We start from the raw sequence: 16,951 nt of genomic DNA, 5'->3' as shown, positions 1-16,951 counted from the left end.
TGAGGCCAGATTTGGCCATGGGCTCTAGTTTGCTAACCCCCTGCCCTAACTAATCAAGTATCTGCATTCTCTGTCCAGTCTCCTTCTTATTGGAACGTGGTTTAACTTCCTTGAAATATTATCCATTATTATCCAGTCCCCTACCCACTTTGAGATCCTCCAAGACTCTAGGTTCTGCTTCCCTGCTCGGTCTACGATATCTGCTTAATGATAGCAATGATGGACGAGTAGTAGTGAAAGGGTTAACACTTACTGACTGTGTCATATTATACTAGGTTCTTCCTAAACACTGTCTCACTGAATCATCAAAACAATGAGACAGGTGTAACTCTCATCTCCATCTTACAAATCAAGAAATGAGTCTGCCAGGGGTCAGATTTCCTTCTCGTGGTCACCCTGGTGAAGCTGAGTTCTGACTCCAATCTGTCTGGATCCCAAGCCAGGGGGGAACACCACCCGGGGGCTGCTTCTCAGAAGACCATGAGGCTGTCCAGATAAAAGGGGCCAACACGACCCCTCCTTCTACCTACAGTGTCCTCTGGGTGGGAAGGGCATGCCTTGTGTTGCCACCAGCCTCTGCTGGACAGTGACTGGCCCTGCCAGATGGCTGGATCACGTCTGGGCACTGACTTGTCTATGTTACACAAAGCTTTAACACTCAACATAAACACGAGTACAAGCGTCCGCTATGATGCATGCATTTTCCATGACTGGAAAATATTCTATCTATGTCTCCGTCTCCTGTCTCCAACAACAGTGATGCACCCAAGGGTACTGGAGACCAGCACGGTCCTCAACCCAGCCCGCAGGCTCAGAGTCAGCTAGGGAATCCCGATGTGGCTGGCAGTCTCAGAACACAGCATGTGTTCCCCGGAATATTCCCCAGTGCAAACCAGGCTGGAGGAGCTGAGAGGGTGCTTATATAAACACACCCAGCAGGGACCTCAGGGACCGCGGCGTAGGCAGGGCTGCTCCTCAAAGGAAGGATTCAATGGGCGAATATAAAGCAAAGTCAATGAGATGATTCGGAAATTTCCCTGTTCTTATCTTCTTGGTAAAGAGGACCACATTTGTAGCATTTTTGTCATTTTCCCCACTGTGTTTAAGAAAAAAGGGTGAAAGTCATCCATTTTTTTTTTTGATCCCATTATAAATGTACAGGTCATCAGCATACCAACAGAGGCGACAGGAAATGAAAGCCAATTAATAAAAGTTCGTCTTCAGCCTGGGGGTGCGGGTGGAACACACACGCAGGGGCAGCTGCGCTCGGCACCTCCACCCCACCAGCCACCCGACCTGATCCTGTCCATCTCTGTTGAATTGGGTTCCCCTAGGGCCATACGCCACAGTGCAGATCTTGAAGATGAGCCTTCACCCCACCCTCCACCACATCAGTCATCTCACTGTGATGGTGTGTGCTCATGCACAACAGTGCAGAGAAGGCCTCCTGTTTCTAGGCCAATGCCGCAGAGAAAACGCTCGCCACTGAATGTGCTCTGTGGTCTTTGCCCAGGATGCTCTGACATGGGCATGAGGGACAAAGTCCTGGACACACATTGGCTCTCCCGCTGTGGCCAGTTGTGTCAAACTGCAATAAGACACACTTGATGATTCACGATTTCAGAATAGCTGCCACAGAAGCAATCTGTGCACACAGTCTCACTCTAAGCCAGACAGTGAGCGTGACAGCAAGGGGGTTGGACATGCAGCCCCCAGTGTACGGAGCACCCAAGGGACACATTCTGATACGTGAGGCAGAACATGGCCCAGACGTAGCAACTGAAAAGTAGGTATGGTTGTCAAAAAGGGTAAAAAACGACTGTGTAAAGCAGATAGACTGAAAGAACAAAAAAAGAATACAGATTAAGCTTTTTTAAAAAATGATATTTTAAAAAACCTACAAGAGCTAGTGAATTCCAAATCAAGGAGATTTTGAAAAATAGTTTTCAGCCTTAATACAGTACTGTTGCTGTGGCCCGCCCCAAGCAAAGTAGAGATTTCTCTTTATACGACTATTGCTTAATTTTTGAGTCTGTCTAATGCATTTCATTAAGTATCCTCTTTGACACAAACAAATGAGCGCAAAGAGTGAAGATTCTTGACTAAAATACTAGTGGGAAAGAAGTAAAATTCTTTTCAAGATAATTTTCAACAATAGCATTAAAATTTATAACATTACCCACAAGTTTAAGCTGTAAGCTGAAGCTTTAAACGAATCACACATTTAACTAAATAAACATATCTTAAGCTATTTTCGCTTCAAAGGACAGATAGCAATTCATGCTCTTTGATATAAAAACTTTTTTCAAATGTGGGGGGATTTACCAATATGAAAATTGATCCAAGACAAGTTCCTAGAAGCCAAGACTTTCATCTTAAAATTTCATAGTTAAATCCAAATAAATGACATTAAGTGTTCAGTCAACAACTTTGCTTGAGTATATGGCTAGAAGCACTAGATATACCTTTGAAAACGCATGAGGTAGCTATTAGAAATCTCATAGCCATCACTTTTGTATCATTTTATAGGCAGCCAATTTCAATAAATATTCAGCCCAATTATTGTTTTTCAATATTTTAAGTAATCTGTGACCTTAAAGATAAATCTAATACTAGGATATAATTTCCCTTGACCACTCATCAAAACTTTAAGCAGTTTAAGGATTAGCACTGTGTATTTTTAACCCACTTGACAGCAGACACTATCCCAGAAAAGCCCTACTCAACACCATGACAACCACACTACAGTGCTTAATGCCTCCTCCCCAAAATTCAGTATGTTAGAGTCAAAACAAATATATAAATATTACACACAATTTCCCTGGAAGACCAAAATTTTCTGGGAGAAGATCACCTCAGTGGATAAAACCCTAAGGGCGTATACCCACATTTCAACAGTCAGATGATTTTGTAAAAACCTCATCTTACTACCTTCTGGATAACCATTGTAGATAAATACATAACCAGGTAAAAATGCTCAGATAGTCAAGAAAGCATATGACAAGTTATAGCTGTAAAGCACTGGCTGTTAAAATTTCTTGACACAGTTCAGTTTAAGGTATGTAATGTCTAAATTCCCATGTGTTTCATAAATTCAAAAAGAAGACTCACCCAACGCTACATTAGACACATTCCTAACTAGTTGTTCACAAAGAGAGACAGGCGTAACACAGACTCAACCAATGGCCATTGGAAATGAAACAGGAGAGGAGATACAAGCCATCTAATGAAAAGCAAACCCAACCACTAAACAGCAAGGATTTTGAGATGTTACTTGTCATATTGACACACAGAATTCTTCTCAATTCTTTCCAACCAATGTACTCCAGGCATGATGGTTGAGGGTGGTGGCATGCTCAAGAAAATTTAAGAGAGATAAACCTAATCCAGGTTTATCTGGATAAATAAATCATAAACCTTCAATGAAAATAGACAGAAATGCTGTCAATTACAATCCTTTCTACATATGCCTTTGGTTGTTTATTACCTCTTAACCTTTCAGCAGGGATTTCCTATCAGAATTTTCCATTACCAATTATTCCCTTTGCTTACTTTTCAGGGTGCTGCACTTAACTCTTTAAGTCACCAGGGTCCTAATTAGATGGAGATGCCATCAAGCTGTGACCTGGGTTCCTGAAGGAGTTAACGTGGCTCACAAAGAACCTTGCTTCCAGCTAGAAGACAAACCTATGGTAGGTTTACAGGCAAAACAGCTATTTTTGTAAAAATGGTGAGGCTAACATCATAGTATTCTAACACTAGTTTACTGATCTGAACCCTGACAACCAACATGTACACTTACTTCCTCAGATGGCCAACCTGCCCACAGGGAGAATCTGAACTAACTCGGTTTAAAAAAACATTGGCTATCCTTAATGGAGAGCAAAGTTTTTGTTAAACACACACACACACACCTATTCGAGTTTAAGTGTTAATAAACTACTGAACACTGTTTTGAATGCATACCTTTTTTTTCCCTCTGTTCCCTCCTGTAAGACTTGTAAAAGAAGAAAAAATATCACCACTGTTTCCCAAAGCCCATGGAGGCTGGGCTCCAATTCCTCCCCTTCCACCCCGACAAACCCCAAAGCAGCTAACAGTGACCAGCATCTGACACCTAAACAGCCTTCAGCACACAGCAGGCAGCGCTCTACGTGATATATACACACGTATACAGTTTCACACACAGGCACAACCAAATCTCACAACAACCCGATGGCAGAAGTACTCTGCAGTCCCCATTTCACAGACAAGGAAAGTGAAGTGCAGAGAGACTAAGGAGCTAATTTAATTAGCGGCAGAGCTGGGCATGAGCCCCGACAGACTGGCTTTGGAGTCAGTGCACAAAGCCACAGGACGAGGCTGCAAAACGCAGTAAACAATGCAAAGGAGAGTCTGATTGCTTTGCTCAGCAAGAAAGTTTGTAGAGAACAATTTCAGAAATTATGGTTTTCACAGCTTCCTATAATAACAAAGATTGGGAACATCTGTGGACAAAGTTATCTTCCAGTACTGCTTCTGCATCGCTTCTATACAAACTTGAACTATCAAGCACAATTACCCTTCGACAAACCTGGTTAGCCAAGATTTAGAAACCAAAATCAAAGAGAAATAAGAAGCTATAAGAGGCTCCAGGGAGGCTCAGTTCTAGATTCACAAAATAGGACAGTACTCAAAGTATGAACCAGTAAAGTGAACACAGACACTCCAGAAAACAATTAAATCAGTTATCTAACAAAGGGGTTTGTAAGGACTTTAAAAATCAACGAACTGATATAAACTTTTGGGAGGATAATTTGACAAATTCTCAATTGTCTTAAATAATATCCTTTAAGTAATTACTGCCTTGGAAATTTATCCTTAGGAAATCATTAGAGATGCTTATATAAATTCATCTGCCAAGTATTTTTATATAAATATTTCAAATAGGTTCTTTCTTATTTTTCTTTCTAATTTTTCTTAAGTGTCCAAAAATAAGGGAAAGGATTAAACTGAATATACCATATGATACAAAAAAACTGGAATGGTCAATGGCATGGGGAAATGAATAGAAAATTACGTGAAAAGAACATTAAATTTGTTTATACTGATATATAGCAAATATCAGGTCCATGTACTTCATATAAACACATTCTATCATAATAATACTTGTCTTGGGGTAGTGAGACTGAACTAGTATTCTTTTCACATTATCTATGTTTTATAGATTTTCTAACATATATATTTATTAATTTTATCATCTGGAGGGAAAATCAAAAATTTTAAGAGAAAAGGCATTTGGACAAAATGAATAGGCATATAGGTCAAAAAGCCTATATTTTCATTCTTAAAATGAGAAGCCCATTAGTCTTGTTTCCTTCTTGGGTATCATGAAAAGACTGGCTGATCATGAGCACAGAATACATGGATGTCAGCACAGAATCTGATAGTCCTCACGACATTCTTGTTGAGAAACGTAGGCTGGCCTATGCTCAGGGTCCATAGAGTTGTTATGACATGAAAGGCTGAACCAAACCCCGTGGATGAGCAGACGACTAACTGCAGAGAAGGTCCCACTTCTCAGCTCTGACTGTGGCTCACTCATGCCCTGGGCACGCATTTCTCAGGCACACTTTTCAAAGTCACGGCTAGTGAGCAGCTAGGAACAGAGGTGAGTGTGGGCAAATGGTATAACAGCCACTAATACTGACCATGTCTCTGGAACAGAATTTAGCACTGAATTGAGTTTTGCCAATGCCATAACCAGTCCATACACAGCATTTTCCATACCTAAACAAAGTGTGTGTCAAATAAACATCACAATTACAATTCAAAGAATTCCGACAGGGTAAAACACTCATCTGAAACCAAGATGCTATTTAACACAGTCAATAAATGTAAAGCCCTACATTCAGTTCAGTAATAATTTTACAAGTGTACTTGGCAACAGTTTGTGTGAAGCAAAGACCATTTTAGACTAAATAACAGTCGGTACAATGAAGCATTTTTGACAAAGGGAGGTAACAAGTTCACTGGCAGATGTCACCTGAAAGTGCTGAGTACATTTCTGACCTTCTAATTCAAAGAGGGAATTCAATAAAACAGAGGCGAAGTCCAGAAGGATAGGATCGGGGACATCCTAACTGTGATCAGGAATATTCAAAGAAACTGAGGCTGCTTAAATAGGAAGGCATTTAAAGGGCCCTAACCAACGTTTACATGTTTGCTCTGTAATTCTTTGCAGGGGGGATTGATGTATCCTGTTATACTGGAAACTGCAGTCTGTTTTCTGTTTCTACTATTCTGCTGAAACCGTGCATCAAGGTCAGCGATGACTTCAACTTGTCGAATCCAAAAGGCACCTCTTTACCCGACATTAACAGATGTCACAGCCTTCAGTACACAGCCCTGCGCCCTCCTTCCATCCCCACCTCAAGGACAAGTCATTCTTACTGCTTTCCTTTAGCTCCTCTTTCACACAACCTCTAGATGTCAGAGGCTGATCCGGTCTCCACCTCCTCTCACTGATTTTATCTATTCCTAGGGGTTTAAATAGCCTCTATGCTGATTACTTGCTAACTTAAATTTTAGTCCACACTTCTCTGAATTCAAAATTGTCTTGGATAATCAGAAGCACTTCCATCAGAAGCAACCCTGATCCACATCCTACCTTCGATGGGAGTCTCTCCCTTCAGCATCACACACTCAGATGCTCCAACCACAACCCTGGGATCATCTTTGCATTATCCCTTGCCCTCACCTGTCATAGCCAATCACTAAGATGTCCATTCTTCCTCCAACCGGGGTCTCTGACCAGACCGCTTCCCCTCATTTCCACTGCTGTTACCCAAGGCAAGCGAGCACCATCTCTACAATGTGGGTTGCTCAGAGTCTAGTGGTCTCCAGACCAAACTCTTCAGAGCCTCCCCGCTGCACCCCTCTACCCTCCCCGCTCCCCCACCCCGAGCAAACAAAATGTCTGCTTAAACAGTAAGCTGGACTGTGACTCGTCTATGCTTCATTGATGGTCTCATGCACTTTGAAGAAGGTATCACAGTCTTACCATGGTCTCAGGACCCTTCAATATTACCAGCTAGCATATCACCTCTCACACCACCCAGTACCACTGTCCCCTTGCTGGGACTCCACTGATTTGCTCTCAGTTGTGTAAGTGCAAGAAATCCCTTTCAGTCACAAGGCCTTTGAAAAGGTTTTTCCTCCAGACTCTGCCTATAACTGATAACTTCCTTTCCTTTATGTCTCGGTTTAAAAGTCACGTCCTTGGAGAATACTCCCGTGATCACCTTGTCTGTTGACAACCATCTGCCCCTAATGATTTTCTACCACAGCCTCTTTTATGGCCCCTTTATGACACAACTTATCACAACTTCTAAGAATGTTCTTCCTTAATTTTTGTCTCTCGCCTTAGCCCGCCTGCATGGAATGTCAGTTCCAGGAGAGAAGGAACCTGATTGTCTTATTCCTCATTGTATTAGCAGAGCTCAAAAACTATTTAAATGTTGACTATGGGAAGACTTCAGTCCAACATAATGAAAACCTTCCTAAAAGTAAGAGCTGTCTGGCAATGGGCCAACCTTATACAGACAAACTGACCATCATGGTGAGCAGGTTCAGGCAGAAATTGGGTGGCTCCTTTTATCTGAGATGACATGCCAGTTGGGTAACATTTCAGGTCTTTCCAGTTCTAAAAAGAGAATTCTAAAGGAGTTTAGGGTTAAAAATATACTCCCCAAGTAGCAAACATCATATTATTTTCTAATGAGCAGAAATTCTCTCTAAAATAGCCTCATGAAACCGCTTTATACCCTGACCAAAAGTAACTCCTTGAACTTAAATCAGTGCAGGATTCCTCTGTCCACCCTGCCAGACGTGGTTTGGGACGATGACAGCCCACGGTGGCCCTCTTACTGAGCTGTACAAAACCATGGCCCAGAAACGGCTTGGCAGAGCAAGCGAACCCACTTGCGGTCAACCTAAAGTTCCACTCTTCATTCATTTGTGATGCTGCTTGTAAACACAGCAGGATTGCTTTATTTAGTGTCACACCCATTAATAATGCAGAGATCTTACACAGGCAGGTGGAGAAAATTAGCCCTGAGTGATTTCGTTACTACAGGGTATATGTGAAGTCAAAGGGACTCAGAGTCTCATTACAACCGAGGCAGAAGCTGCTGGCAGTATAGACAGAGGTCATGGAGTCTCATTACAACCATTACAACTGAGGCAGAAGCTGCTGGCAGTATAGACAGAGGTCATGGAGTCTCATTACAACTGAGGCAGAAGCTGCTGGCAGTATAGACAGAGGTCATGGAGTCTCATTATAACCGAGGCAGAAGCTGCTGGTAGCATAGACAGAGGTCATAGAGCTGACCACCACACCACAAAGCAATACAAGCAAGGTATCCTCCTCACGACCTTTCAGTCTTACAAAGAGTTAATTTTTCTCTGCCTTGTAGATATGGGAGAGATCTAAAGACAACTTAAAGACCATTCCTTCTACTCCTTTGCCTTCTTTCATCTTCAAAGTTTAAGTTAAAACAAAAATTTGGCAAATATTTGCTTCTGATGGCATCTTTATAAGGACTGGCCAGTTTGTCAGCAGATTCAATAATGTACCACTAGACACTGCAAAATGTTGCAAATGAGACCATGAGCTTTGTCCTTAAGGAATTTTTCACAAAAAAAAAATACTTTTCAAGGAAATAAGATACTTTGCAAAGCCAAACTTATTTAAAATTCATTTTTATAACATCCAATGTAAACAATGTTGTGGGGAAATAATGTGTGGGGAAGCAAAGAATGAAAACTCTGAAGATCTTTCTAAAGGAATGGTGGGCAGTACCTTTCCATTTAAAATACAAACTCCTTTCTATTCAACAATCTGTCTGCTGGATATTTATCATATGTGCATCCTCTAATTAGCAGAATAAAATAAGCATGCATGTTTTACTATGGTTTATAATAGCAAAAGCCTAGAAAACACCAAGGGCCTGTCAGTAAAGCACAGTGCATCCATACAGTGGGGTAATAAATAGCAGAAAAAGAATGAGATGGGCCTCCACGTGCTGATGAAGAAAACCTTCCAAATATATCGGCAATGAAAGCAGAGCATGTGTGTCTCTGTTGGTGTTGTTGCTAAGCGGTGTCCAACTCTTTGGCAACCCCATGGATTTGTAGCCTGCCAGGCTCCTTTGTCCAGGCAAGAATACTGGGGTGGATTGCCATTTCCTTCTCCAGGGGATCTTGCTGACCTAGAGATCAAACTTGAGTCTCCTGTATTGGCAAGTGGGTTCTTTATGCTGAATCACCAGGGAAACCCTGTGTGTGTCTCTCAATACAACTAAATAATCATTTTTTAAAATTCTGGAGAAATGCATGAGAAACTTAAAAGCGGTTGTTTATGAAAAACAGGACTGAGAATGTGACTATCATATTTATTTTAAGCTCTTCTGTACCAGTTATTTCTACTATGTATATTTATTTACTGTTATTTTATTAATAAGAATGGCAACTATATGCAGTATTTTCTGTATGGTCTGGAAGCATCTAGTTGCTCTCTGCAGGAGTACAACAGCAAGCATCCTTCCACCACCCTGACCATAGGGGAGCCACAGTCTACTCAGTGCTTAAGTCTACTTAACCATCCATCCCCAACCAGTCCAGGAGCCCTCAGAGGTTGTTAAAGTTCCTTTCTCAGTCCCTCCTTTCTCCTTTGTGTGGCCTACATGCACGAGTATGAAGAAATTTTAGTTTTTGCCCTTCCAGTTTTAGATCTATAGCATCCATCTCTGAAAAGTTAACTTGAAGAAGAAAGCGTAGTTACTCTACTGCAAGGGATACCAAATAAAAATCAGTGCTTCCTCTGGTGGTCTTTATTATATAATTATATTACCAAAACAAAATCAAGGAAACAAAGCTGTTTTCAAATTTAAAGCATAGTACACTCCATTCTGCCACATCTAATGAGAACCAGAAAGATCGTCCAAGAGGCTTTCTTCCCAATCTTGTATTTGCCTGTCTCAAAAATACTAAATAATTCTTTCAAAAAATTCCTTTCACAAGAGAAACTCAACTATGCTAAAGTTGAAAAGATGAAGTGAAATCTACATTCAACTTATTTGATATTAAAGATCTTAAAGAGTATTTGAACATTGCTTTGTTCTTATTCCATCAAAGAAATAATTCCAAACCCACAGAAGAAGGGCAAGAAAAAGAAAACTCATAGGAAATCATGCCTCTGTTTTCCCTATTATTTGATCTTGTACTTGAGGTGAGGAAGCTACTTATTTAGTAACAAGTGACCTTTCCAAAGTGTATAAAACAATCCCCATATTACTTTTCCTTTGTCAGAAGATTGCAATAAAAGGCATTTGCTAAAATTTATTTTATATATCAATTCATAATTTTTTAATTTTGCTGCTCAATATAGGAAAGTCAAATATCTATTTGAGAAAATCTAATATCTACTTGGCTGAAAATGTGCCCCACTAAATCTGATTTTATATAAGCATTCTGACCCACCCTCAAAAAGTGACTTCATTTTTGTTTGGGGGCCTGTGTAAAAGTAATTAGTGAAATGAGCAAACTATAGCCTGGTGCATTGAGCTGTCTGTGGTACTGAAAAATGACAGCAAAGCTGAAATGTACTGAGCTAAGTCCTTACAAAGCCTCCCTATCGCACTATTTTAATTCAAGCACTTCTATCCATGACTCACCTGAACCATCTAATTTTGATAGACTGTGTATAAACATTTTATAAAAGGTCACACTGACTTGCTTTCCAAGGTTCTTCATGGAAATGTCAGGGCCTCTCCAACCTTTGTGAAAGAAGTTCTAGTGGACAGCCAGACAGAACACTGGCTATAACACTGACTTTTTCTGAATGCAGTGAGAAATCCTACCATGTACCAAAAACCCACACTAACTAGCTCTCACTACCCAATCAACTTACTGCTGTGCTAACAAGAAAAAGACAGAGTGTCACGTGAAGACTGTACGCTATGTCCAAGAGCATGCTCTGAACGGTGGCATGACCCCTACGTTGAGTTCTTTAACTCAAAGCTAATCATATACTTGGAATTCTTAATAATAAACTGAGAAGTACCTATTTGCTTAAAATTTATGAAAGAAGCACATCTATACCGATGACATCAGTAAGTTAAAAAGACCACACTTCATCACTTTCCACACATGGATACATTAGCCTGTGCACTTGACTTCACTGTGTTTCAGAGTGAAGTATTTCAGAAGCAATCACAGACTCTACTCTCTGGTTGAATTAGAACATGTTTTTGTGGTTCCTGATTTCTAGCTCAGGGTCTCCATATTTCTTTGGTCCTTTTCCATTTTATATATATATTTTTTAAATGCAGCTCAGATAAAATTTGTAACTTTAGCTGGAAGAAAAAAAACCTCTCAAGATTAAACAGTAATAGCTACATCCAAAACAACCAAATGATATCACCCGAGCATCTAATTTATTAATTTATTTTTTCATTTATTTCCATCAGTTGGAGGTCAACCACTCTACAATATGGAAGTGGGTTTCGTCATTCATTGACATGAATCAGCCCCGAGCATATAATTTAAAATTATCTTAAGTGAGGTTGGTTTGGTAGAAATCATGTATCACCAATTTAAAAAAATCTTAACTTTTTGTGATGTTTATGCTGCCCCAACAGTAGAGAGGTTCACTGTGCTTATAACCTTTAGGTGCAGAATTCGTGTCTTCATTTTTAACACCTGGGCTATATACATACTCTAATAATATATCTATGCATTTGTATAACAGAAATTATCCTCAAAATTAGCCAGGAGTGGAATTCTTTCAAGTGTAAAACGATCTTTAAAAATATGGTTTCTTTTCTTTGTATTACTCTAAGTTTCAACAGTGTTATCAAATATGATCAAAAAATTTTTTATAACACATAATTAACATCCGGCCAGTGTTTGGACTTATCAAACTCTTATTATAAGTTTTTCAAAATAATTTCCCAGTAATTCTTAAAAAATGAGTGCTTTCAGGAAGACAGTTTGTTCTTGATATTAATACCATCAGATGTTCTTCACCATGAGTGTCTGTTCAGCTGTGTGTTTTTCAGAAGGCACAGGAATAATCTGAAAGCTGATGTCTAACTAAAAAAAACAAAAAAACAGCAGGGTCTCTTTCCAGCCTAGATTAAGTAAAACTACAGTAGTCTTAAAAAAAAAAAAAATTACTTGACTTTCATAAATAGCTACGAAGATTTTACAGAAACCTTTTAAGTTTAACCCAATTCAAATATCAAACTTTTGGATTTAGAGAGGAACCACAGACAAAGACACGTCATGTTTCAGGGCTACTGATAAGAAGCCGCAGAGCGCAGCAGAAAGCATGACGGGTGGGTGCTAGGAGGACAGAGCAGTCACGCTCCGCACTGGCTAGCCGTGGGATCTGGCAAGCGGGTCACCTCTTCTGATTACAGGTTTCTCATCTGTAAACCAAGTCAAATGGCCATTAGACCTAGTTTGTTTCCCAGCCTTAAGCATTTTTCTTTGAGTCACAATGAAAAGATACTCTTATGTTTAAGTTACATTTTAGTATTACTTTAAAATATTCAAAGAATCTCAAAAGCCCATGATCACGAGTGTTGAATTAAAGATGGACCTGTGTAAATTATTCAAATTTTAGAGTTCAAATGTGCTTGCCTTCTTTTGCCAGTACAGTCTTCTTACTTACCTCTAGATATTCTTACTCCTTCTAATTCTCCTTCTCTATCCTCATTCCTTCAACTTCACACTTTTCAAAGTCTTTGCAAACTTGAAAGCATGCTTATGTAATTTTTCCATCCTCATGTGGGATCAAGTGTATCTTTATTTTGACTGGGTAGTAGTTAAAATTGGTTTCTTCTACTGTTTTTGTGAATTACTAACTTAAAATTAATTTAATTTATAATTAATTAAATACAATTTAAATTTAACGGCAACTCCTAAAGAAAAGCATGCTAAATTCAAGAGTTTAATAGTTTGGCCAAATAAACAACAGCTAATCAGAAAAAACCAGAAAGTACATATTAGTGTAAGTTGTAAACAGGAAAATCCCAATCTTTCTAAATTTTTGAAAACTAGTTATTTTATTCACTAACTTTAATATGCTGTTGACTAAAAGTTAGAGCAAAGTAAAAATCCAAAAGGTGACCCATGAATTTATATCAAATATTCTGAAATTGCCAGTAATTGGTCATATCTAACAACAGAGTTCCTGGCTGCATTTAAACAAACATTTTCCTAAGAAGTCCACTCACAAGGGCAGTGGCCTTTGGTCTTAAGTGACAGTTTAAATAATAAATGTACCTAAACATCTACCAAACTACCAGATATACAGAATTTGTATTCTAAATTCACAACAGATTCTTTCTCTAATGTTAGGGTAAGATATAGAAAAGGTTAGAATTCTCCTCTTGCCTTATTAATACTCATTAGCAAGGAATATCCCAGGACTATTTTCTTCTCTAAGCTACAGTTAGCTATGGAAGGTGATGCAGATAGGCACAATCTTCCCTAATGACCTATCCATCTTGTTAAATGTGTATTAAAGGAGAATACTCAGCTACCCTACAGATTAAGGCTAGTGCTTAACTGGCCTTAAGGAAAGCAAACGCAGTGACAGGCATGGAGAAGTGGACCTACCTAAAGAAGAGAGGGGGGAGTCTGAGGTGTAACAAACACATCCTGGAAACTACTGCAGATTTACATACTGCACTGCTTGTTTCGCTTTCAACTTCTTGAAAGAACAGGTCAGGTGCTAAGGTAAGAACACAGCACGTGTCTTCTGTAACCTCAGGCAAGGACAGGAGAGCTTGGAAAAGCGTCTGCTGCCTTGCACTTCCCCAGGCTGGGGTCACTCATAAACAGCAGAGCCTAAGTTACCTGAATTTCCCTGGCGTGGTACACGATGATCAGACCGAGCAGGATGATCGTGGAGAGACTGATAAGGCATTTCAGAGCTAAGGAATACAGCGACGCCTGCAACAAAGACAGAAGCACTTTTTTTAAAGAAGCACTTTTAAGCCCTGGGGGTTCCGCCAATCCCCAGCAATCGGATCTGAGCTCCCAGGGGGAGGATGGAGGTAGGGGCACCTGTTTTGGCTCTGTGATCTGTCAGGAAAGTGAGGAGATCAGGAAAAGCCCAGCAGCAGCGGCGGGGTCCGCAACTACACGGACCGAAGTGCAGCTTGTGGCTCTCGAAATGAAATCCATGAGGAAGTTATCTTTGAGTTTGAGCCATTGGGTTTGAAAGAGACCTCCTAAATCGTGAGCCCCAGGAGAGAAATAAAAGCATGCTTTCCCGCACAGAGTCCCGAAATCACTTCTTTAAAATACCCAAACTGGCGGGGCATTCACTCCCTCCAGAACTTTGGCTGCGCGCGGATAAAGCGTCCTCTCCAGACTAGGCTGAGGGTGGCACTCGCCCTCGCGGCGGACATCTCCGGTTGTCAGGGGAAGGCTCGGGACTGGCAGGCAGAGAGTTCCCGCCAGCGACCCCCGCAGCCCCCCGGCGCCTGGCTCTGCCGCCCGGGACCGGTGGGCGCAGGCCTCGAGCACCTACCTTGTCGTAGGCGCCCCACGACAGCTCGGTCTCGATGACCATAACCACGATGCCGAACATGCCAAAGATGAGCGCATAGTCGCTGAGCCGCTTGCGCTTCTCGAACAGGGCGCGCCGGTGGCCCAGTTTGTAGCCGATGTTCTGGTTCTTCTTTTTGCTGGACTTGGTGCCACTGCTGCTGCCATGCCCGCTGCCGCCGCCGCCGCCGCCGCCGCCTCCAGTGCTGCCTCCGCCGCCGGCTCCGTAGAGCGCCAGGTTATTGGAGTTGTTGTGCTCCGGCTTGGACACCACGATCTCCGGGGCTGAGGACGAAGCGGCGGCGGCGGCCGCGGCTGCAGACGGGGAGGACGCGCCGCCGCCTCCTCCGACAGACACCGGGGGCTGTAGGGGCTGCGCCTCGGAGTCCATCTCGTGCAGGTTCCGGCGGGACGCGCTCAAGTTGCTGAGCGGCCGCATGACGCCCCCGTTGTACCTACAGCTGCTCATGGCTATTTCGGTGAAGGGGTTGCTCTCGCGGCGCGCCTGGGGCTGGTGGTGCTGGTGGGGCGCCGGGTGCGGGTGGTGGTGGTAGTGCGAGAGCGGGGGCCCAGAGCCCAGGCTGCCGAGGCTGCCCGTGGGGCTGGCGGCGGGCTGCAGGCTGTGGCACTGGTGGTACTGGGAGGCGGACGCTGGCTGTTGCGCGCACTGCGCCCGGAGCGCACTGGCATGGCTGGACGGCGTCAGCTCGCTCACATTGAGCTGGCTGCCCCGGCGCGACGAGCAGCAGCAGCAGCACGACGAGCCCGACAGCGGCGAGGAAGTGCGGGTCCGGAAGGCGCCGCCGCCGGGCGAGGAGGTACGGAGCAGCAGGGACAGGTTATCCCCCGCCCCCGCCCCCGGGGCACCGGAGGAGGCGCAGCTGTTGCACCGGAGGCATGGACTGCTGCCGCCGCTGCCCGGCTGCTGGTGCGCGAGGTGCGGGTGGTGGTGAGGATGCGGGAGGGGCGCAAAGGGCGCGCACGGCTTGTCCTGGCTCTGCTGCTGCTGGCAATGCAGGTGCGAGGAGCGCGACGGCGGCGGCGGCGGCTCCGAGAAGAAGCCGCGCTGGAACTGCAATGGGGTTTCCATGTCAGGGCTGTTAAAGCTGCAGGGAGACCAGGCGGTGGTGCACCCTGCGCAATGCGTTATGGTCGGGAGCGGAGACTCCTGCTGCTGGTGCGAGGAAGGGCCCATGCCGGCTCCGGTAGAATCCAGGCGGCGAGTCCGATTGGTCGGGCGCACCAAAACAATGGGCATGACATCACCTGCGGGGACCGAGACTGAGTTTGCGGCGCGAGGTTCAGGGGAGCATGTGTGTGTGAGGGGGAGATGGGGAGGGGGGATCTGCAGGATGGAAACCCTAGGGCGCTCAGGCTAGGACAGGGGGAGGGCGAGGGCTCCACTTGCTGACGATCGGGGACTACCCTTGAGCCCCACGAGGGCTGGGGAGTGCAGCGGGTTTGCAGTGAGAGGGGAAACGGTAGGGGCGTCCTTCCTTCCCGCGCCACTGCCCCCCTAACTGTTGCCGGACGTGCAGTCGCGATCACCTGCCCGGGCACTGCAGCACGTTGGGCCACCCCAGCCAGGGCGTCAGGCGAGGGATCGGTGCGGAACCCGGGGCCACTCCTTCACCGGCACGCACGCCTCTCAGGAGCTGCGGAACAACAGCCCCCTCGGCCCACGCCTACGTCTCCCTGATTGCCCTGCTGAGAGTGGGCTGCCAGCTACCCGCCAAATAACTGTGGGGACACCCACACTGGAGAGGAAAGGTCTGATGGCTAGCTGAGCCAGTGCAGCAAGTCTTGGTGAGAACCCCGGCGCCTGAGCCGCAGGTTGGCCGCGGCGAGATCCTCACGGCCTCCGAGCCCTAATCTTCCCGCCGCCGGGCTTCGGAGCCTGGTAGTAGGGGTAGGCTGCGCGGTGCTCTCGCCCTAGTGCGCTGCGGCGCAGCAAGGGTTAACCGCCTCGGTGCCTGGGCCGGGGAGGATGGGGGCGGGGCCGGAGGAGGGGATCCCCTCCGTCCTCCCGAGGAGCTCGATTGGGCTTCCCGGGTCCCCCTGGCGGGGGTGGAGGGCTTTCCCAGCTACCGCCGCTCACATTTGCGCCTTCTGCGGAACATGAGGGGCTGGCGCCCCCGGCCGCCGGGTCCGGGGTTACGCGCTCCGGCCCTCTGCCCACTCCAGTGGATAGACCCGTGGGCTTTTCCTGACTTGGAGAGGACGCTCGCTTGAGGGTCTTGGGGGATGCTCAGCGGCCGCCTGCCACCACCAGCTCGTCTTCCGTTCCTCTTCCTCCTCCCCACCTGCAGCACAGAGACAAAGCAAAAGGCGGATCACTGACGCGCGA

The 16,951-nt window shown here is 44.4% G+C and overlaps 1 protein-coding gene across 1 annotated transcript in view; it reads right to left on the bottom strand.

The window, feature by feature from the left end:
* The window catches only part of KCNN2 (potassium calcium-activated channel subfamily N member 2), a 162,186-nt gene extending 145,462 nt beyond the window's left edge, over nucleotides 1-16,724 (bottom strand). Inside the window, exons 1-3 of the mRNA XM_065940873.1 lie at nucleotides 16,703-16,724; nucleotides 14,588-15,870; nucleotides 13,909-14,004 (exon numbers count right to left, since the gene is read on the bottom strand). Of these exons, the coding sequence (XP_065796945.1) occupies nucleotides 13,909-14,004; nucleotides 14,588-15,870; nucleotides 16,703-16,724 (1,401 nt within the window). The remainder of the gene's footprint in view (nucleotides 1-13,908; nucleotides 14,005-14,587; nucleotides 15,871-16,702) is intronic.
* Between the last annotated feature and the right edge of the window lie 227 nt (nucleotides 16,725-16,951).

Source organism: Muntiacus reevesi, chromosome 7 (genome assembly GCF_963930625.1).
Source record: "Muntiacus reevesi chromosome 7, mMunRee1.1, whole genome shotgun sequence".
Lineage (NCBI taxonomy): Eukaryota > Metazoa > Chordata > Mammalia > Artiodactyla > Cervidae > Muntiacus > Muntiacus reevesi.
The sequence above is the reverse complement of the archived record's forward strand: the minus strand, read 5'-3'. Positions and strand labels throughout refer to the sequence as shown.